This window comes from Stomoxys calcitrans, chromosome 3 (assembly GCF_963082655.1).
Source record: "Stomoxys calcitrans chromosome 3, idStoCalc2.1, whole genome shotgun sequence".
Lineage (NCBI taxonomy): Eukaryota > Metazoa > Arthropoda > Insecta > Diptera > Muscidae > Stomoxys > Stomoxys calcitrans.
The window spans coordinates 102701426-102725429 of NC_081554.1; the positions used below are offsets into that span (position 1 = coordinate 102701426).

General features: G+C 40.1%; 1 protein-coding gene across 1 annotated transcript in view; it reads right to left on the reverse strand.

The window, feature by feature from the left end:
* Positions 1-252: 252 nt before the first annotated feature.
* Positions 253-24004, reverse strand: part of LOC106094426 (protein Aster-B) — a 99310-nt gene continuing 75558 nt past the window's right edge. Inside the window, exon 10 of the mRNA XM_059364267.1 lies at positions 253-585. Within this exon, the coding sequence (XP_059220250.1) occupies positions 550-585 (36 nt within the window). The 3' untranslated portion in view covers positions 253-549. The remainder of the gene's footprint in view (positions 586-24004) is intronic.

Consider the following 24004-nt stretch of genomic DNA (forward strand, 5'->3'; position numbering starts at 1 on the left):
CAAACAGTGCATTTTTCGGGATGCATGGGCAGTTCTTGAACGGCTTCTGGTTGCTCTTCACTCCAAATGCGGCAATTTTGCTTATTTACGTAGCCATTCAACCAGAAATGAGCCTCATCGCTGAACAAAATTTGTCAAAATTTGAACACATTTCGAACCGAACACTGATTTTGGTAATAAAATTCAATGATTTGCAAGCGTTGCTCGTTAGTAAGTCTATTCATGATGAAATGTCAAAGCATACTGAGCATCTTTCTCTTTGACACCATGTCTGAAATCCCACGTGATCTGTCAAATACTAATGCATGAAAATCCTAACCTCAAAAAAATCACCCTTTATAACTAAAAATAAAAAAGGTAAAACAAATAAATAAATAACAACTTAGTTCCTAATTTAGCTAAATAATCTTACTATATCGTAATCGTCAAAAAATAATATAACACAATTGGTCCATCTGTCCAAGATAAATAAACTGCAATTGCAATTAACTATGTACATTGGCGTAAATACATATATATAAAAAAATTAAAATACTAAAGATGGAAAGTTTAGCGAAACATAAGTTCGGCCAAGGTTTTTTCAGTCTGAAATGAAGAGAAAAATTCATAAGGGGAAATTATAAATTTAAAATGAAAAACGTAAATTTGCTGTTTTAACTAAAATAAGAACATATTAAAAATCAATAATTTTATGAGTAATAAACATACGCTTAGTCAATACATACATTCCTTGGTGTTAAACACAGGACAGGTTTCTTGTAGAAAAAATAAAGTTCGTGTTAGCTAATTGGAACATTAATTTATCGTGGGCATAAACAGTCTATTAAGAAATTAAGTTTATTCGTACATTTTTAAGGTTATTTAGAAGATATGGCAACATTACGCAGCAATCAGCGTGTTCACGTACTCAAGAATTTGCACAATTTTTTACGGAAATTCGTCCGTTTTTTACTAAAAGAGAGTGTGAACAAAATTTGGAGAGTTTTGTAAATGAAAGGCTGCAAATTTCTTCTGGTTATTTTTTTTCACCCCAGAAGTTTCTAACACTTTTGCAAATTTTTATTGGCTAACTGTTACTGGATAAGAACGCAAACACACCGTTATATTATCAAGCAATCGGGACTATAAGTCGCTAATTGGCATCCATCTGCTGGTTAAGGTTTATCGTCGGGATAAAAGCCAAAACAGAATGAGCGAGTTGAGGAGCGTTGCGTTGAAATATGCAATTCTGCAAAAAAATCCCACTTAAACAACGCGCAAAACTTAAACAATTTTTAACATTGACGCCTAATAACACTACTTCAAGTATGGCAATACAGAATGAAGCTCGATTGCAGTCGTCAAAGTTGAAAATTCTACTTATGACGCATACACCTTTGTTTTCACCAATACTATTACAATGACCATGCATCAGATGTGCCATGTAAACCCTGCATTACACATATCACTCCTTACAACTTTTGATATTTCTACTGAATTTTAGGAATCATTTCAGAATTAGATATAGTGTCCATATATTAATATCGTCCTATTTACTCTTATAAGGCAGGTGTAGAGTATCATATAGTCGGTACAGGACGACTTTTGCCTTTCCCTATTTGTTTTTGAAATTTGATTTTAAACAGGATTTAGTCAGGAAGGAAGATATTCATTCTCGACCAATGACCCACCCTTTCAACCATCGAATAGAAGGTTGGAGAGGCTGTTGGTAATCTGTGACATGCAGTATTCGTACTTAACGCCAGCTGCTTGGTAGACCTCAACAAGGGTGAAGGAGTTGTACCCTACGGATGCAGCGTTTTGAAGCTAAAAGTACGTTTACATTGGCCACTAAATCTGGATTTATGGCTACTAAATCTGAATTTAAGTGCTAAATCCTGTGTTGTTTTGCAGGTTTTATCATACTAAAATAAATGCCATTAAATATAATCAGGGATTATTTATAAATCCCAAATAAACCCGATATCATGGCTGAAAAATCGATAAAATTACCATAATATGCAACTGTTTTCAAGAGTTGTGTATGGATTTGTGTGATATGCATATTCACGTATACGCATGTAAACGGACAGGATTTGTTTATGGTTTTAGTTAAATACAGATCAAAAATATTTCAATGTAAACGTGCTATAAAGGTGTATGAAAGCGTTGGGATTGGGGAATTAGGAGACGACTTAGCCCCACATACCTATACGAATGAGTTTTCGGTCAAAAATATATTACGAACCGTACAAGTTGAATGATGGCTTACGATCGTAATTAGTTCAAAAGTTATCGATTTTTGAGAAGAAAACTCGATGAGCCATGCACAGTTTACCATCTCAAATACAAACTAATCAATTCGTGGGTGGCTAAAAAGATATTGAAAAGTCAGCGTTAAAAGCTGAACCTCGATTTCGTATTAAAGAGAAAAATAGAAGGTATAAAAACATGTGTTTTTTTTTAACACAATGATATTTTCAAAGAAAAGGGGCATGCAACTACGCACTGCAGATGAACAGGAAGCAAATGTTAGGTTACAACATGCGCTCAATGAAATATTCCGCTGGACATAAGACTGACGAATAAAGCTCAATTAAACAAAATCTGTTCATGTAAACTTTGCAAACAAACCAGTCCAAAACTGGCCCATCTAAGTAAAAATTACGATGGGAAGAACACGTTAAGAACAAAATTATTGAATTGAATCTAAAATGGTCCAAACTAATATCATTTTGGTTTTGGATTATCCAGCTTAGACCAGTAGATTTTTATTTTTTTCGTCTCTATTTCAAATAGAAAAGCAAGACAACAAAAACCCTTAGAAGAGTCTCAGCAATGTGTGTTGTTGGTGTTAGAAGTCTCTTTGAAGAGATGTTGGCTGTTGGTTTTTTTTGATCTGTCTTACTGCGCCATAAGAAGAGATAATGTAACTAGACCCAACGTTTCATTCGAAGGGCATGCTTCTACCATTGCACTGAAAACTAATAAGTGAGTAGGTGGAATCATGTATTCTGTTGGTGGCATCGCAATCTAATGGGGCCTTCGAAAAAGGCCGAAATCGAGATCATTGCAGCCCGCCCCAAATACATTTAACACACCACATTGCTGAGACTCTTAAAAGAATTTTTGCTGTTTTGCTTTTCTATTTGTAATAGAGGCAAAAAAATAAAAACATATTGGTACTATGCTGGATGTAATCCAAAAACAAAATGAAATAATTTTGTGACCAAATAAAAGAAGCGCAAATGCAACTCAATATTCAGACTAAATTATCTTTTAGGCCTAGTATTGACTTCATTCGCAGCGAAAATTGTGAAATATCCTGAATTCGATTGGATGACATAACACAAACAAAAGTCAGATAACAACTCACAACAAAGACAACAGCATTAAAGAAGAGTTGATTGGTGCCCATTTAATGAGCATTTAATTACATTTGTAATGATATTGTAACCGTTGAGTGAAGCGGACGTGATTTTATTTCGCTCCTCAAAGAAAAAAAAATATATCCGTATCTCGGAATAGGTACTACCTATTACGAAAAAAAATTTAAAGTCTTTTGGAGTAGGCCAGAAATGGACTCTAAAGACTCAACATCTGCGGCGGTGGCGTTAGACCGTAGCGTGTTGTCCGCCCCTCTTATAGGTGTGGGTGCTTTGGCACCTGTAGTCGAGATTAATGCTTCAAGCGCACAACTAGTCATCAGACTTATTAATGAGGAAGAGACATATAAACCAGAGGGATGCACAGTTCGTGACTCGGATTCAGACAGCGAAAGCGTCAATGAAACAGTCATCGCGGCCGAATCGAGAGATAAGGGCATCGGGATGGCGGCAGGAGTGAGCGATGGCTTTGCTAAGCTCACAAGCAGACCGAGAAAGCTATCCGGTGCACGACGAAGGAGACAGAGGAGTATGTGCAGGCAGCGTAATCGGTCGAAAGTGCTGGATGCTGGAAGGGATAGAACTGATATTCTACGGAAGCTGGAAAAAGAATCAAATCTCCCGAAGAGCATAGCACTGCTAAAATACTAAAGAAGAAAAGAGCTCTCCGCTTTCATGTACTCTGGGAAAACCAAGCCAGCCATCCCGCAATGGAGGCTCCAGATAGTGTCCTGCGGAGGTAGACAAAGTTGAAACAGGAATTAAGGAAGCGCGCACGGCCCCTGAGTCTTCATGGTGCACTTTGACTTCCAAAAGGAGGCCACAGCCATAACGGAAGGAGAAGATGGTCGCTGAGAATGGTAAGGATCCTCTCTCTTACGCAAGAGTGGCAAGGAAGCACAACAGAGATTAGCTGACTATGCAGTCTTCATATCGCAGATAGACAGAAATTTTCATTCTGAGACATCAGGCCGTGCAGTGGCAGGTGACTCAACACCATCCAACAAACAGGGGGCCGACAACGAGACAATCTCGGCATCTCCCAATATTGGAAAGACTAGGAGAAGCAATGATCCTAATACTATAATATCAGGCAGTGTAGTGGCAAGAGACCCAACACAGCCTTACAAACAGGATCCCGACGACGGACGGATATCACCGACATAAAGATTCGGAATTCTGGGATAGGCAAAGATCCTAATATTGAAACATTAGGCAGCGTAGCGACAGGAGACTCAATGCAACCCAACGAACAGGAAGCCGATGATGGTAACATCACCTACTCCTAAGAAGCCCAATTATTTAAGATTTGGAAGTCTAAGATAGGCAAAGATCCTAGTGTTGAAACATCAGGTAGTACAGGGAATGGAGACCCAATACAGCTTAACGAACAGGGACCCGACGATGGAACCATTACCGAATTTATAAAAAGTCGGTAGACTAGACTAGGCAATGAACCTAAAACGATGACATCAGGCAGTGCAGTGACAGGAAAGTCAATACAGTCTAAAGAACAGGGAGCAGACGATGAGATCATCACCTACTTCCAAGATGCCCATTTACTGGAGGACAACCTGGAGCAAAGTTTCTGGACTGAACCATATCAACTACCAATTATTCTATGCTAACAATGGTACTCGGCCGAGGACCTGAGTAATGTGTCATAAAAAATTTGAATTATATATTTTCCCCAGAGTTGTCACCGTCGGATGCAACAGTGGTGAGACAGGCAGACGGTTGAGCATACCTGGCATCACTTTATCTGCCTTTCGACTCTACGACACCGCCACCTACGTCGGAGCTGCAACGGATGGTGAGGAAAGCAAAACAGACAGGAAACGAGGTACTAATAGGGTGCGATACGAACTCCAACCACATTTCGTGGGGTAGCACCAACACTAATAAGCGGGGCCAAGCCCTGGCAGAGTTCTTGAATACTAACGATCTAATAACACTTAATATTGGTAACACCGCTACCTTTGTTAATAGGATTAGGGAGGAGGTATTAGATGTGACGATATGTTCCGGAAATCTGATCGATGAGGTTCAGGATTGGAGGGTCTCCATGGAACACTCTTTCTCTGACCATAACTACATTAGGTTTAGAATAGCACGACCAGCGCCGAAACCAATAAGCTTTCGGAATAAGTTGAAAACCAACTGGACAACAATCGGAAGGCAACGCAGAAGAAGACTTGGGCAAGATAATTTAGATTGTCCAAGCATAGAAGACATTGACGAAAATGTCAACAGGATTACGACTGCACTGGTGGAAACTTTCGAAGATAGTTGTCCTCTTCGGGAAAGGAAATCAGCCCAAGAAAAACCCTGGATGACCGGAGAGATTCGCAATATTGGGAAAGAGGTCCGCAGACTTTTTAACCGAGCCCGTCGTAAAAAAGCGGAAGTTTATTGGGATGTGTATTACACACGGCTCAAGGAATACAATAAAAATACCAGAGCGGCAAAACGTGCCTGCTCGAAGCTTTTCTGCGAACAGGTCGATAGCGTTGATAACGCCGCCAAGACAAAAAATTTCTCTCAAAAACCCATGTCCACACTGAAACTTTAGTAGACGATATGGGAGTGAGAGCAGAGACAACGGAGAACATGTTGAGGCTTTTGATGAAAACCCATTTTCCACAAGATACGACGGTACTCACGGGGACACCGGAATCTTGGAATAATGACGTTGATCGAAGGTTTATAATAACGGAATTTATGGTGAAGGAATCCTTGAGGAGCTTCAAACCATTTAAGTCACCCAGACCTGATGGAATATTTCCGGCGTTACTACAGAAAGAGGCAGACTATCTGGCGCCTCGTCTGGCCAAAATTTTCACAGCGTGGCTAGGACTTTCATATACTCCGAAAGCCTGGCAGGAGGCAAGGGTGGTGTTTATATCCAAGCCCGCCAAGGCAAGTTATGCGACACCAAAGGCCTACAGACCCATAAGCCTTACGTCCTTTCTACTCAAAACTATGGAACGTATTCTGGATATCATGATAAAGAGTAGGACATCCAGCGGACTGCTCAAAAACAAACAGCATGCCTATGTCAAGGGAAGGTAGGTGGAGACTGCCCTCCACGAGGTGCATAAAATAGAAGAATCCTTCGATACCAAAACGTACACAGTAACAGAATGCATTGACATCGAGGAGGCTTTTAACCGGTGCGGACCGACACATTGATCCCATCTGGTCCTTAGAGACTGGATAAACCATATGCTAAGGAAAAGTTGGATAAATTGTGTGTCCCATGGCACAAATATAAGGGAGAAAGTGGCACAGGGCCCGCCACAGGGGGGAGTTTTATTGCCATTTATGGTGGTCACCCACACCATAAATGACTTATTACGGATGCTGACTGAGGAAGGATTTGAACCCGTCTGCTATGCAGACGATGTTATAATACTTCTAAGCGGTATAGCTATGCAGAAGGGCCGAAAGGGTCTTGCATATGGCATATGAGTGGGCTAGACCCAGAGGTCTCAATGTTAACCCAGAGAAGACTGAAATATGTCTGTTCACGAGGAAGACGAAGGTGGGCGAATTCAACGCACCACGTTTCCTCAATAAGACGATTTCGATATCTGACAAGGTCATATACTTAGGTGTGATCTTGGAAAGGAAACTGAATTGGAAGTGTCACATTCAGGAGCGATTGACATACAGATTAAGAGTGAGGCAGCCATTGCGGCGATGAGACTTAAGGCGATGGGAAAATGGATTGAGGAATGGAGGCGACGATAGGAAACCTGGAAGGAAGGGAATAGGTTTCCGATCGGATACCTGAGATGAACCTTGAAGTCGAATGCGAGGCACTGTTGTCGTCGGCACAGTCTTGGATCGACGGAACCCTAGTATTGCCATTGGAGGATCATGTTACACGGATGGATCAAAGTGGGACTGGGGATTCACATTGAGAACCCAGGGACTGAGATCTGTTGTAGACTGCCTGACCATAATACGGTCCTGCAGGCGGAGATGAAGTGGTGTGGTGCTTACGCGAGGACGTCTAGTGTGAACATCTTTACCGACAGAAAAAACAACCAGGACGGTAAGGTCACGAACAGTTTTACAGTGTAAGAAGGAGATTAACGCCTTCTCTGAGGATGGGAAAATCCGTGGTACAGTAAAATCGGTGCGGCAAGTGATAGCATGTATAGGGCATGGGGGAAGATGATGAGACGTTGGAGCATTTCCTTTGTCATTGCCTGGCTTTCGCGTCTTACAGATACCGGCACTTAGGTGGAGACACATTACCAGACATGAACCAACTTAGGGGAGTGGTATTGAAAACAATTAAGTATTTTGCAAGTAGCACGGAATTCCTAACATAAAATTTTCTTTTTAGAGGCTACTTTATAGTTTTTAGAGCGCAGAAAAAGCCGATTACTGGCTTAGGTGTATGTCCATAGTGGCATAGGGCGCATTAATATCCCTCTTTTCAACCTTACCTGATCTATTTTAGAAAATTCGGCATAAAAAAATAAGATTTTTGTATTCAGAAGAAAATTTTTTAGAGTGGTTTTTACCTTTTTTTAATTTAAATAATTGAGACACTTATTACTGTGCAGCAGTACTTATTGATTTATTTTATCGTAAAGAAAATGATGTCGGTAGGCTAGAGGATGCGTGCAAGACTACCAACGTGAGATCATGAGTTCAAATACCAAAATTATTAAAATTTGTTTTTAAGGATAATAGTAGAGAGTGAAAGGAAAACCCGAGAGCAGCAGTAAAACGAACAAGACAAAGCAGCGCGAGCCCGAACAAAGAAAACAAAAACACCACCACCCAAAGCAAAGCACATGCGTTGGCTGGTTAGATGGTTTTTTGCCTTGCTTATGGATATTTGTTGTTGTTATATGTTGGCTTGCAAAGAGTGCCTTTCAACAACAAATTTGTACTTTGGGTCGTTAGAAATCAAAACAAATTGTTGCAGGAAAATTAACAACTTTCGTAGTTGTTTTTGCGACCAAAGTTGTTGTTTTTCAAAATTATTTTTGGCTGTGTAAATATTAAAGTTGTAACTTCAACTTCTTCTTCGAAAACTTTAATGAACACCTATCATCTCTCAACACCTACCATCGCTTTCGACACTCCTTTACGTTCAAAGGAAACTAAACTTGCTGATACGCGTTCCTCGGTAAGAATAGGAAAGAATCTCTCCGAACCATTTAATACCAAAAGAGGACACATGCTACTCGCTTATGCCGACGATATCGACATCATAGGTCGATCACCGGAAGTAGTAACTGCTGCCTTTGAAAGAATCGAAAGAGAGTCAGTGAAAATGGGTTTGGCAGTAAATGGAGATAAGACGAAATGGATGGTTTCAACTCCCAAAACAGATAAAGAAAATGGAGAAAGTTGGGAACATCAAAATACAATGACTGCGTTGGCTAAGTCATGTTGTCAGAATTGATAAAGAAGTCTTTTGAAGGCAAACACGGAGGTACACGCAAACCGGGATGACCAAAAGCTCAATGGAAAGATCAAGTGGTGGGAAAATTCGAAACTTGGTGTCAGAGATTTTAGAATGAGCGCGGAAGATCGAGGCGCTTGGAACGCTATTCTACGTTCGGCTAGTGGAACAAATGTTCTGTCATAGCCAATTAAAGTAAGTAATGTAGTTAAATGCTCAGGAAATGGGCCGAATCAACTCTGCTTCAATACTAATGTCTTTGTTGTGTTGTTGTCTGGTATGGCAACCATACCGGATCACGAACGCCCTGAATAAATCGCCTAAGTCTACATGTACTAGAGCCAAGCCAAGATGCAAACATCGGCCGAAATCTCTTTAATAGGGCGAAAGCCTCAAGGACACCACACGACTGGGGCGTCTATAAGGCTGAACTAAGGAGATACAAGGGTGAGCTGAAAAAGGCTCAGAACAAACCATGGGTGGAGTTCTGCAGCTCCGCGGAGGATACATCCAAAGCCTCTTGGCTACGAAAGATCCTAGCTTCCAAACTTATTACGATACGATACATTCAGTACCCAGATAATGTATTGATTATGTCCAGTAAAGAAACGTTCAAGAGTATTGTTTCTCCCACTTTGGTATTAATACTTTATTATTGTCTCTGGAATAAAAAGGTGTTAAAGTGGTCCCCATGCATATGACGTGGCAATTGGGATTAAGGTGCTTTCTTTAGAAAGTGTACTGCCGAAGTGGTTTAAGCGTAAACCCGCATAAGGGTTGGTATTCAATTCTGCCGCTAAAATGTTTAATGTTTCACGAGCGAAATTTGACAGCAATCATGTCTTATTGTTTCCATATGAAAACACGTTTCCTTATCTGCACTTATTGTTTTCTCTATTTTATATACTTTTTCTCATATAAATAAAGAAAAAAGAACCACTGAAACCAATAAAACAAAAAAAAAAAAAAATAATAATGCCGGCAATAGTTTCAAGTGTTGCCACTATAATAGTTTTCTGCCATTTTCTGCACTAAAAGCAGAGTACTACTTTTCCGCCTATTTTTAGCCAACGTTTCGCCGACGTTTTTTTTATATGGAGTTTGATTCCGCTTGAAAAGCTGAACAGAATACTCAGCTTAAGACGTTATTTATTCTTTTCGGCCGGTGATACTAGTTACCATCAGAGGCACATGGAGAAGTTAATGTTCCAATTACTAAAACTGCAAAATACCTGGGTGTTTTGAACTTCAATTGCAACATTTTAGGGAATACAATAGATGCAGAAAAATCACTTGTGAATAAAACGATAGAGCCTTTAAATTTAAGGTGGTAATACACGATATGTATTCTCATATGTTTTTTCAAATGTGCCAATTCTGATAGTTGTACACATCGCCTGATACGTTCGCAAAATTTAGTACAACTGATTTTGAATTAAATGTGCAATTCTTTCGACTAAAACGAAAATGTTTGTCAAAATTGTCAATTTACATACAATTAATTTTTGCATCACACCTGTATGCTATTTTCATATGACATAACCTAAAACTTTTAGCAAAAGCTGATATTTCATGTTCAGGTTTTGTGAAAGCTGGTTAAATCATAAAGTTGTTGAAACAATGATATTTGGGATTGCAATCATTCGCCTATAACAGCTGAATGCAGAGGGAATAGATCACGCTTTAATCGAAAAATTGGCATGTGCTAATTTGAAAAGTGATGTTAGTTTCATTTGAATCACACGACATGTACAACTCTATATATGCTAAATTTGGCATGTCATAGGACAACTACATACCGCATAATAGCGCCTTTAGCAAACAACAAAACGAGTAAAGGCGATATTGACCGGCCAAATGATCCGAAGTAATTGACAACGAACAAGTTAAACAATACGATAATGATTTCAGACAATTAAATAAGGGAAGTAAGGCAGTCCAGGCTGCATCGCTTAACTGGTAAATAAGAATACACTTATCACGAATGCACTTACCTGACTCAATGTACAGGTATATACAATGGTATATACCCGCCTTAATGTGCAGATATATCAATTTATTATACTTGTTTTAAAATACAGTTTAGTAGTTTTTGTATGATTTTTATTAAAGCAAAAACATGCATAAATTCATCATTCGTAAACAAACGTTATACAATAGTTAAGAAGCCAACACAATTAAACTTGTGTGAAATTCACATAATATGTCCCAAATACACAAAAAGAGGCAACGATGCGCAATGTGCACTAAAGTGAAAGGCTTACTTTTACTTTAATTGGCTATGACAGAATATTTGTTCCACTAGCCGAACGTAGAATAGCGTTCCAAGCGCCTCGATATTCTGCGCTCATTCTAAAATCTCTGATACCAAGTTTCGAGGTGTCTCCCACCACTTCATTTTTCCATCTGGCTTTTGGTCTTCCCGGTTTGCGTGTACCACCGTATTGACTTCAAAAGACTTCTTTGCTGGAGCTTCTTCATCCATGACCTAGCCAACGCAGCCGTTGTATTTTGATGCGTGTAACTATGCTATCGTCGTCATACAGTTCATACAGCACGTGGTTCATACGTCGCCTATATTCTCCATTATCGCAAGCTGGTCCATATATTTTACGAAGAATCTTTCTCTCAACTTCTCCTAGCACTGCCTCAACTGCTTTCACAAGTACCCATGCTTCGGGTAGGTGGCCTTGTTTCTAAACTGCTTACTTAGTCCAAAGTAGCATCTGTTTGCCAGTATTATTCTTCCTTAATCACAAAGTGAAAGGCAGCTAAGTCAAAACTATTGCGCTACTATTGCCTATTGTAGAACTACAGAATTGTGCTCATCAGACAGATGTTGATGCATTTCATTCAGTTTGCAAACACACAGCAGCTGTGGGAATTTCTGATACCACTGTTCGACGAATTCTCCACCAAGACCTTAAATTTCATGGCTGTGTGGTAGAATCGACTGAACGCTATTTTCTTGTTTGATGCATTTGAAATGCAGGTTGAAAACCTCCTGAAGGCGCGGTAGTTTTTCCGAGTGACGAGGTTCACTTTTAAATCTCCAGCTGCGTTAGCAAGCAAAACATGCATTACTGGAGTGGTGTAAATCCGCGTGAACTTCACCAGAAGCCACGTTATTGTGATCGATTGAAATGCTGCAAAGAGTGGACACGAATTTCAAAAATCGACTGTATACGCAATGGGAGTCGCCATTTGCGCGATGTCATTTTGAACACTGCATGAAAAAAATTGGGACAATGTATTCTTAAAGAAAAAAAGAATTAAAACAATTACTGAAATACTTTTGTTTTTATTGACCTTTGAAATAAGTTTCTCTGGCACACTCTGTATTATATAACGGTACATTGTGTAAAAAGTGAACAAAAGATGACCTATCAAAGTAATGAAATTTATTTTCATTTAGAGCGGGAAAAATAAAGTTCGTGTTAGCTAACTGGAATATTAATTTATCCTGGGGATAAACCTCCTATTAACAAATTTGGTTTTCTCGAACACATTTAAGGTAATTTAGAAGTATGGGAACATTACGCAGCAATAACCAAATAGCGTGTTCGCGTAGTCAAAAATTTGCACAAACTTTTACAGAAAGTCTTTCGTTTTTAAGTAAAAGAGTGTGTGAGAGCGAACAACATTTGGAGAGTTTTGCAAATGGAAAGTTGCAAATTTCTTCCGGTTGTTTTTTTTTTTTCCTCGTAGAAGTTTCTTACTTTTTGCAAATTTTTATTGGCAAATTGTTACTGATTAAGTACGCGAACACGCCGTTATATTATGCAGCAATCAGTAAAAAACACAGCTGAATATATCGATAAGCCGCTAGCCGTCACCCATCTGCCTGTTAAGGTTTATAGGTAGGATAAGCAATAATCATATATTCAAAAACCAAATTCCTTTAACCAAAAGAATATCGGTACAATAAATTGTAACCGGAATGAGAAATCAGGCCTTCATTTTAAGAAAGCACCCATGACATAATTACCAGGTAGTGAACCGTAAACAACTGCGTACAATTTTTTCTCGCAAAGTGCACTATCTGTCAGCGAGTTTTGGTTATGTGTGTGTGAATTATAGTTAAGAACCATAACACGCAAACAAAGAAAAATGGCGCAAACTATTGTAGTAACATACACAAAATCAAAGTTGCACTAATCACTGATTTTGACAGACAGTGCACTCAATGTTTTGTTGTTGGGCAACTGCCACTACCTGTAGATTAATATATCTTGAAAGCACCTAAATAGATTAAGCTGATGTTTGAAAATTAGAGTTGGGTAATTCAGAATGGAACTGGTACATTGGAACGAATCTCAATAAGGAACTGCTGTTAGTATTCATATCTTTTTTTATAGCTCCATTCTTCCTTTATATTTCAAGCACACCTTTTTTCAATATATTCACGTTTTCTGCATTTGTTAATTCGTAAGCATGCCATATTTTTCAATTTCATACAACAACTAAACTAAAGCGTATACTATTGTATTTCAATACCCAACAGTTGTGAATGTTTTGATTCAGGTAAATGACAATTATTGTGGTGGCAACTATATTTATATTTTTTTCTCGTCAACAAATTTCAATTTTTAGTTTACATTTACGTATTTTATAGATAAATCATATGTAGATAAAGAATTTGTGAATATAGATAAATGAGAATTGTCTAACAAAATATCGCAAGCAGAATTCTGCTCTTAATGGCATGCAGTTTGCGTCGTTTGCATATTCTAAATACTCATTCCTTTCCCGTAAAGGAAACTCTGGCCTAATGCACGTATATAGAGTTTCGGCAGTCTTAGGTTCCAATATATGAATATTTCTTTCCTTTTTTTTTGATGTAAACTTGATTTTTTAATTTTTTCGGCAGAGCATCTTGCTTTGAAGAAAAATAAAATAATTACTGTCGCCTATAAGCTTGACATTTGAGAGCACAAAAATTTCTCTGTCATTTCAATCCTCCTTGGAATTTTTTCAGCATTGCAACTATATGCTTTAGATTGACTTTTAAGTAACAAAATGATGAATTTTTTTATGCAGACGAGACATAACCACAAATCGCAAGCAAATATTGATTTCTTGTTTACAAAGGAAAATTCATTTTCAACAAAAGAAATAAATTGGTTTGATTGTCCAAAAAATCAACATCTTGTATTTAAAAAAGTGCAAAAAACAACAATAAATTTTTTTCTCTAATACAAACAAAAAAAAATTTCGTTTAAAAGTTCAAGACAAAATTTAACGTTTTTTTTTCAAAAATATCTGTTTTGTACGAGGAAACAAAAAGGGCATCAAAATTAAAAAACTAACTAAGAAAAGAAATGTACACGTAGCCGTTGATTGGATGGTACCTATAGTCGAGAGTAATACTTCAAATGAAAGAAAGGGTGGTGCTTCAGATTCATCGCAAACGAATCAAAGATTAGGACAAAAGTGAGTGAAGGAGTGCTTAGCCCACCCAAGGGGCCTTTCTACGCGAATGCCTACATTCGCACACCTTTCTTCAACACTACACTTTCCCGAATTAAGGTATCAGATCTATAAAAGCCGCTTTCTTGCCGATTTCGATGAAATTTAACACATTAAGTTTTTTTAGGTGTCCATGCCGAGTATGGTTAAGTTCGGACCTTTTTTGGTAAAGGACCCCTTAAAGACCGATCTCCCGGTTGAAGGTCTTTCACCCACAAAACGCACGAAGTTGCGTAAAATATCCCAATTATCGAAAAAAGATAAAAGAGATAAGATAAGCCCTCGGCTACAATATTACGCAGATCAATCAGTCAGCATGTGTAATAGGTTATATATGGTGGTCACCCAAAGGAGTGGCGATAAAATGCTCCCTTTTGGCGTGCCCTGTGCAACTTTCTCACTTATATTTATGCCATGGAACCCGCAATTTATCTACCTGTTCGTTAGCATATGGTTTATCCTGTCTCTAAGGATACGGTCCACTCGGTACTGGCCTAAGGATTGGATCAATGTCAATCAATGTCAATGCAAACTGCCAATGTGTACGTCTTGGCATCAAAGAGTTCTTCTATTGTATTTTATGTACAGCCTCGTGTAGGATAGTCTCCACCGACCTTCCCTTGACATAGGCATGCGGTTTATATTTGAGCAGTTCGCTGGATGTCCTACTCTTTATCATGGTGTCCACAGTACGTTCCATGGTTTTAAGTAGAAAGTACGTAAGGCTTTTTTTTAGTCTGTAGGCCTGTGAAAATAGTGACCGGATGAGGTGCCACATAGTCGGCCTCCTTTTGTAGTAACGCCAGAAATATCCCATCAGGTCCGGGTGACTTAAATGATTTGAAGCTCCCCAAGGCTTCCTTGACCATAAATTCCATTATGATAAACCTTTGATCAACCTCATTATTCGAAGGTTCCGGTGTCTCCGTGAGTACCGTCGTATCCTGTGGAAAATGCGTTTTCATCAAAACAGTCAATATGTCCTCTGTTGTTTCTGCTCTCACTCCCATGTCGTTTGGACATACATGTTTCAGTTTGGACATAGGTTTTTGAGAGAAACATTTTCATAGCGTTAATGCTATCGAGCTGGTCGTAGAAAGGCTTCCAGGAGGCACGTTTTTCGTTATCCTGTAGACATTGTGGTCAACGTCTTCTATGCTTGGACAATCTAAATTATCTTTTAACCAAGTCTTCTTCCGAGTAATCTTCCGAAGTTTAGCCAATAGGGTTTCAACTTATTACGGAAGCTTATCGAATTCGGTGCTGGCCGTGCTATTATAAACCTAATGAAGCACTGGTCTGTGAAAGAATACTCCATGGAGACCATCCAATCCTGATAAGATTTCAGAACATATTGTCACCTTTAAAAGGCTGCACCATCACAAAAATCCGGAGATCCCAAAACTTATGGAGGCAAATATAACCCGAAGACTCAATAGATATAAACCCTTCGATCTGAAGAGGAGGTTTACCCAGCTACTTGTGCCTTAAAGCATAAGCTGTATCATACATAATTATATAATTTAAATAAACTACTAGTTAGTCCTAATTCAAATGACTAGTTGTAGTATTATACTTAAGCAACATTGTTATGTCTAAGAAATAAAAAAAAAAAAAAAAAAAAAAAAAAAAAAAAAAAAAAAACCTTTAAAACCTCGCTCCGGAAGAGATTTATCTGGATTACCTCAATCATTTGTCCTCCAGTAATTGGGCATCTTGGGACTAGTCTTCCGACACTTTATAAGGTCAATAATGGTTCCATCGTCGGGTCCCTGTTCGTTAGGCTATATTGGGTTTTGTATTTGGTATTTGCGAGTAGAATACGAATCTGATATCCAAATGTGGGACCATGTTTCTGGGGGTATACCCCTTCCCCGAAACACCCCCCAAATAGGACTTATTTACTGACCATGGGAATATGGGGCTTAAATAAAAGGTATTTGAGTGTAGAATTAGAATCTGATATCCAAATATGAGATAAAATGTTTGGGGGCCGCCTCCCACCAAAATCCTCCCCCAAAGGGGACAAAATTACGACCATTGCAATATGGGGCTCAAATGAAAGGTCTTTGGGAGTAAAGCACCAATCTGATATCAATATTCGGGAAAAGTGTCTTTTCCGGGCTTAGTGTGTGGGCGACCACCCAAACCCCCAAAACACCCCTAAATCGGCCATATTTACCGACCATGTCAATGTGGAGCTTATATGAAAGGTATTGGGGGGTAGAGCAAGAATTGATACCCACTTTCTGGACCATTTTTCTGGGGGTCAACCCATTTCCCAAAATACCCCACAAGCAGCAATTTTTTAGTGGTCATCGCAAAATGGGGCTCAAATAAAGGTATTTGGGAGTAGAATACGAATTTGATATCCAAATTTAGGACCATGTATTAAGAGCATCACCCTTTCCCTAAAACACCCCGCAAAGGGTAAAAAATGTTTCGACCATGCCAATGTGTGATATTTAAGATCAGAAAACGAATTTGATAATCTGTTTTGGGCCATGTGTTTGGGAGACGCCTCATCGTGTTAACTCCCCTAAACCAATGGCAATATGGGGTTTAAATAAATGGTTTTTGAAAGAAAAGCACGATGCTGATATTTTTTCAGGGCCAAGTGCCTGGGGGACCACCTCACCCCCGAAAACACCCTTAAATCAGATATCATGAGAGTTGCAGGCTGAAATAAAGTATTTTAAGAATGGAGTACATCCAAACTTAAATTCGTAGACCAATAAAGATAATTTGGGATTCGGACATAGACACTTACATTGTTAAACAATTAGTCAAGCGATATACTATATTTGTAGCATAGTATTTCACTAAAAGCTCTTTAATTGTCGAAAATAAATATTCCAAGGAAATTTTTGTTCCATATAAAGTAAAAGATGGCGCAGCTGAGCGGGCCCGGGTCAGCTAGTCTTAAATAAATGGGCCTCTTGGTTGTAGGTGATGGTACCAACATCGGCTCCCTGTTCGTTAGGCTGCTTTAAGACTACTGTCACTGCGCTGCCTTATTTCAATATTATAATCTTTACCTATTCTAGTCGGTGATGGGTTCGTCGTCGGGTTCCTGTTTGATAGGCTGTGTTGGGTCTCTCGCCACTGCACTGCCTGATATTTTAGTATTAGGATCTTTGCTAGTCTAGTCTTTCCATTATTGAGAGATGACGTGATTTTCTCGTTGTCGGCCCCTTGTTCGTTGGGCGATGTTGAGTCATCTGCCACTGCACGGCCTGATGTCTGAAAATGAGAATTTCTGCCTATCCTGGTCTTCCCAATCTTGAAAAAGACAGCTTTGCTCCCGTAGTTCGCCATGCCTTTAGTCTTAGCCAAACTCGTCAAGGAGACTTGCTCAATGTCAACTACAAGGAGAGTTCCTTCCTCCCTCTCCTCCCTGTGGAAGACTTCCCACTTCTCTGCGACCAAACCTTGGTTTTGCTTGCCCAAGAATCCCAACATGCGTTCTGCCGCAAATTTAAGACGCCTTTGTGAGCTGGGGGATGTCATCTTAGTGAGCTGGGATATGTCTCACCAGGTCGAGCTTTGCGCCCTCCCAGGGAGCGTGGATACCTCCGCCGATGCAAAACGCAGCGTAAAGATGTGTCCTCTATACTCGCAGCTCATCATTTGTATAGGTGGACCCTCCACAGAGTTCCACACATGTTCGAAAATCCGATCGTTAACCAGATCATCCACTTGGGACTGATGGTCTGGTGGAATCCTACCGGATGCACAGCCGATATCGATGACTGCATAAGTCATCTCATCTGTGTTGAGCCCTTGTCACACCGGCGTACGTGGGCGGCTCTTTACCATTCTCAGCGACCATCTGCCTCTTCCGTGATGGATGAGGCTTCAGTTTGGAAGTCACAGTCCTTCATGAAGACTCAGGGGCCGTGCGCGCTTCCTTCGTTCCTGTTCCAACTTTGTCTACCTCCGCAGGACACTGTCTGAAGTCTCCATTGCGGGATGGCTGGCTTGGTCTTCCCAGAGTACTTGAATGCGGGGAGCTCTTTTTCTTCTTCAGCATTTTAGCAGTGTTATTCTCTTCGGAAGATCTGATTCTTTTCCTGCTTTCGTAGAAGAGCTTGGAATGTCGATTCTTTCCCTTCCAATATCCTGCACTTTCGCCCGATTACATACTCCTCTGTCTTCTTCGTCGTACCCCGGATCACTTTTTCGATCTGCTTGTGACCTTTGCAAAGGCATCGCTCACTTCTGAGGCCATCTCCTTGCCCTCATCTCTCGATTTAATTGCGATGACTGTTTCATTGACACCGTCGCTGTCTGAATCAGAGTCGGAAACATTCCTCATTTATTAGTCTCGACTACAGGTGCCAAGACACCCACACCTATAGGAGGGCAGGATAACACGCTACGGTCTGACGCCACCACCACAGCTGTTGAGTCTTTGAAGTCCAATTTTAGCCTACACCAAAAAGGCTTTAAAATTTTTTCGTAATAGGTATTACCTATTCCGAGATACGGATATTTTTTTCTTTGAGGAGTGAAGTAAAAAACACGTCCGTTCCACTCCAATAAAAATTCTTAGGTAAACACACAATTTTTAGGTAATTTGGTCTGATTTCAAGCGTACTATTTCAAAAACTAGACAGTAGATTGTCATTTTTTACTTATTTTTATTGACGGATATACTTAATGAATATAGAAATACAAAAAAAAGAAAATAAAAATGATTCCTTTGAGATAATTTGTTTGCAATTTCTCCACATAGATAAAATTAATGTTTCCTTCCAGACCAACATACACATTATGTGAAAATTTCGAGAAAATCGGTTCTGCCGTTTTTCAGTCTATACGCAACAAACAAACCGAGTCCCATATATCCGTGATTGGCTAATGTGCCTATTTTGGGCGTTTTTGTGGGGTTGGGGTGACCCCTATACTTCGACATGAATTTGTATACCAGATTCATTATCTACTCCCGCATACTATTCATGGTGGTGTTTTTGGGGTAACGGGGGAGGGTCCGCCCCCTTCCGTTATCAATAAATTATAAAGCCTATTCCTACTTCCTAATACTACTTCGTAATCTACTCCCAAATACCTTTCATTTGAGTCCCATATTGTTATGATCGTCAAATAAACCGATTTATGGGGTTTTGGAGCTGGGGCGGCCCCTCAGGTATTTGTATCCAACTTTTATTATGAAATTATACTCTACTTTTGAATGCCTTTCATTTGAATCCAGTATTGTCCCGATCGGTCCACTTTTATTTTCCGTCTCCCTCCCAATATCAAAAAATTATATAGCCTATGTTTCTTTCCAGACCAACCTACACAATCTGTGAAAATGTCAACGTAATCAATTCAGCCGTTTTTGAGTCTATAAGGAACAAACAAACAAAACGACAAACAAACACAAATTGAATTTTATTTATAAGAAGGGGTTTGTTATTTGCTGAAAATTACTGCTGTTTAATTTATAATTGGGTTGTTGCAGGGAGAGTAAACTAAAAGATATTTTTTTATCGTTAGCAAAACAAAATACCTAAAATTATCAAAACACATGATCGGTAATATCAGAACACGCGGGGTGTGTAAACAAAAAAATATTCAAGTGATAGCAATAAACAAGTTAGAACGGGCTAAAGTCGTGCGATTGTCCAAAATCGCAAGGAAATATATATGGGATCTATATCTAAATCTGAACCGATTTCTATTAAATTCAATAGTAGTACTGGGAGTCATTAGGGGATCCTTTGTGCCAATACTCGTATGAATCGGTTAACAAATGACCAAATTATTGCAATACTAGCCTAAATCGGTCGAACAGATTTATATGGGAGCTATATCGAAATCTGAACCGATTTCTATAAAATTCACCAGTAATATCGAGACTTATAAGAGAGCTACATATATCCAAATCTGAACCGAGGCAGGGGATAGAAAGCAAGGGACAAAAGTTGTTGTTGCATTGCTCGTAAGAGCTGTATTTGTACTTATTATCAAAGGAACAAGGAAGCAAGGAACAAATGATTTTGTGGCAGATAGCCAAAAAATAGAAAAAAAATTTTGGCATCCAAGTGCTGTTGTTGTAGCTATGATTAAGAAACAGCAAGTCAAAAATGATGTTTTAATAAGTAGCCCAAAAATGAAAAAAAAAATTGACACATGAGGAAGTTGAGGAGTTGAGTTTGAGGAAGTTTCATGAATGAGAGATTTACCACTACGCAAACGGAGATATGTATGTGTCAGTAGTCTTGCAGCATAGTCCAATAAAACAATAAATATGGGAAAAATAAGATTAAAGGAAATTTCATGACTGAGATGCTGACAAGTAGGCAAATAGAAATGTGTGCGTAAATGTTTGCAAATGCAAACTTGTCCATGAACGTTCCATTAAGAAATAGGGGCAATTTACATTCCATATTCTTTTTATACACTCATAAAAAAAAGTTTGAGGAAAATAGCAAACACCGTCGTGTGAATAGGTTAAAAAGGGGTGCAGATATTAATCCGCCCCATGCCACTATCGACGTACACCTAAGCCAGTAATCGGCTTGTTGTGCGCCCTAAAAACTATAAAGTAACCTATTAAAAGAAAGTTAGGAATTCTGTGCTACTTACAAAATCCTAAATTGTTGTCAATACCACTCCCCTAAGTTGGTTCATGTCTGATATTGTACCTCCGCCTAAACCGGGAATTAGGTACTGTTGGACGCGGAAGCCGGGCAATGACAAAGGAAACGCTCCAACGTCTCATCATCTTCCCCCATGCCCTACACATGCTATTACTTGCTGCACCGATTTTACATAAGTGAGCTCGTAGTCCTATGTGTCCCGTTATGATATACTGACCTCCTTCTTGCTTCCTTTCAGTAATAGCCTGGTCTTCTCACGATCGGAATCGCCATAGGATTTTCGCCGTCCTTCCGACCGTTTCGCTGTTTCACAATGTTGCATGCGCATTCGCCGCCCACTCCCTTAACTCGGACTGCGTCGACCCGAAAGGCTTCGGGTTAACTAAGTTTATTGACGACAGTCCTCTGCCCTTCACCGCCAAATCATCTGCCCTTTCATTTCCCCTTACTTCGTTATGGCCCGGCACCCAAACGATGTGGATTTTGCCATCCTCAGAGAAGGCGTTAATCTCCTTCTTACACTGTAAGACTGTTTCTGACCTTACCGTCCTGGTTGTTATTGCCCTTATTGCAATTCTACTGTCGGTAAAGATGTTCGCACTCGACTTCAAGGTTCATCTCAGGTATCCGATCGGAAACCTCTCCCCTTCCTTCCAGGTTTCCTATCGTCGCCTCGATTCTACCGCGATGGTATGAGTAGCTCCAATCCTCCATTCTCCCTTCGCCTTAAGTCTCATAGCCGCAGTGGCTGTCTCACACTTAATCTGTATGTCAATAGGTCGGATATCAATTTGACCTTGTCAGATATCGAAATCGTCTTATTGAGGAAACGTGGTGCGTTGAATTCGCCCACCTTCGTCTTCCTCGTGAACAGGCATATTTCAGTCTTCTCTGGGTTAACATTGAGACCTCTGGGTCTAGCCCAGTCATATGCCATATGCAAAACCCTTTCGGCCCCTCTGCATAGCTCGTTTGGATCCTTATCTCTTAGAAGTATTATAACATCGTCTGCGTAGCAGACGGGTTCAAATCCCTCCTCAGTCAGAATCCGTAATAGGTCATTTATGGTGGTCACCCATAGGAGTGGCGATAAAATGCCCCCCCGTGGCGTGCCCTGTGCCACTTTCTCCCTTATGTTTATGCCATTGGACACACAATTTATCCACCTTTTCCTTAGCATATGGTATATCCAGTCTCTAAAGACCGGGCCCACCCGGTACTGGTCTAAGTATTGGATGTGTGTCGCTCCGCACATTGTTAAAAGCCCCCTCGATGTCAATGCATACCGCCAGTGTGTACGTTTTAGCATCGAAGGATTCTTCAATTTTATGCACAACCGCGTGCAGGGTTTGTATTTGAGCAGTTCGCTGGATGTCATACTCATTATCCTGGTGTCCACAATACGTTCCATGGCCTTGAGTAGAAAGGACGTAAGGCTTATGGGTCTGTAGGCCTTTGGTGTCGCATAACTTGCCTTAGCGGGCTTGGGTATAAACACCACCCTTGTCTCCTGCCAGGCTTTGGGAGTATATGCAAGTCCTAGCCACGATGTGAAAATTTTGGTCAGACGAGGCGCCAAATAGTCTGCCTCTTTCTGTTGTAACGCCGGAAATATTCCATCAGGTCCGGGTGACTTAAATGGTTTGAAGCTCCTCAAGGATTCCTTCACCATAAATTCCGTTATTATAAACCTTCGATCAACGTCACTATTCCAAGATTCCGGTGTCCCCGTGAGTACCGTCGTATCTTGTGGAAATGGGTTTTCATCAAAAGCCTCAACATGTTCTCCGTTGTCTCTGCTCTCACTCCCATATCGTCTACTAAAGTTTCAGTGTGGACATGGGTTTTTGAGAGAAATTTTTTGTCTTGGCGGCGTTATCAACGCTATCGACCTGTTCGCAGAAAAGCTTCGAGCAAGCACGTTTTGCCGCTCTGGTATTTTTATTGTATTCCTTGAGCCGTGTGTAATACACATCCCAATAAACATCCGCTTTTTTACGACGGGCTCTGTTAAAAAGTCTGCGGACCTCTTTCCCAATATTGCGAATCTCTCCGGTCATCCAGGGTTTTTCTTGGGCTGATTTCCTTTCCCGAAGAGGGCAACTATCTTCGAAAGTTTCCACCAGTGCAGTCCTAATCCTCTTGACATTTTCGTCAATGTCCTCTATGCTTGGACAATCTAAATTATTTTACCCATGTCTTCTTCTGAGTAGCCTTCCGAATTTTGTCCAGTTGGTTTTCAACTTATTCCGGAAGGTTATCGGATTCAGCGCTGGCCGTGCTATTCTAAACCTAATGTAGCGATGGTCAGAGAAAGAGTGTTCCATGAAGACCCTCCAATCCTAAACCTCATCGATTAGATTTTCCGAACATATCGTCACATCTAATATCTCCTCCCTAATCCTATTAAGAAAGGCGGTGTTACCAATATTAAGTGTTATTAGGTCGTTAGTATTCCAGAACTCTGCCAGGGCTTGGACCCGCTTATTAGTGTTGGTGCTACCCCATGAAATGTGGTGAAATTTCGCATCGCACCCAATTAGTACCTCGTTGAGTTGCAGCTGCGACGTGGGTGGCGATGTCGGAGAGCCGAAAGGCAGATAAAGTGATGCCAGGTATGCTCCACTGCCTCCCAGTCTCACCACTGTTGCATCCGACGTTGGCAACTCTGGGGAAAATATATAATTCAAATTTCTATAACAAATAACGCAGGTCCTCGGGCGAGTACCAGTGTTAGCATAGAATAATTGGTAGTTGATATGGTTCAGTCCAGAAACTTTGTTCCGGGTCGTCCATGGCTCCTGAATTAAGGCAATATGAATCTTGCCCTTGTTGATTTGCTCCATCAGAGCGTGTGTAGCAGCATTGGCCCTCTAGTAAATGGGCATCTTGGGAGTAGGTGATGATCTCATCGTCTGCTCCCTGTTCTTTAGACTGCATTGACTTTCCTGTCATTGCACTGCCTGATGTCATCGTTTTAGGTTTTTTGCCTAGTCTAGTCTTCCGACTTTTTATAAAGTCGGTAAGAGTAGGTGATGGGACCATCATCGGCTTCCTGTTCGTTGGGTTGCATTGAGTCTCCTGTTGCTGCGCTGCCTAATGTTTCAATATTACAAAAAGATCTTTACCTA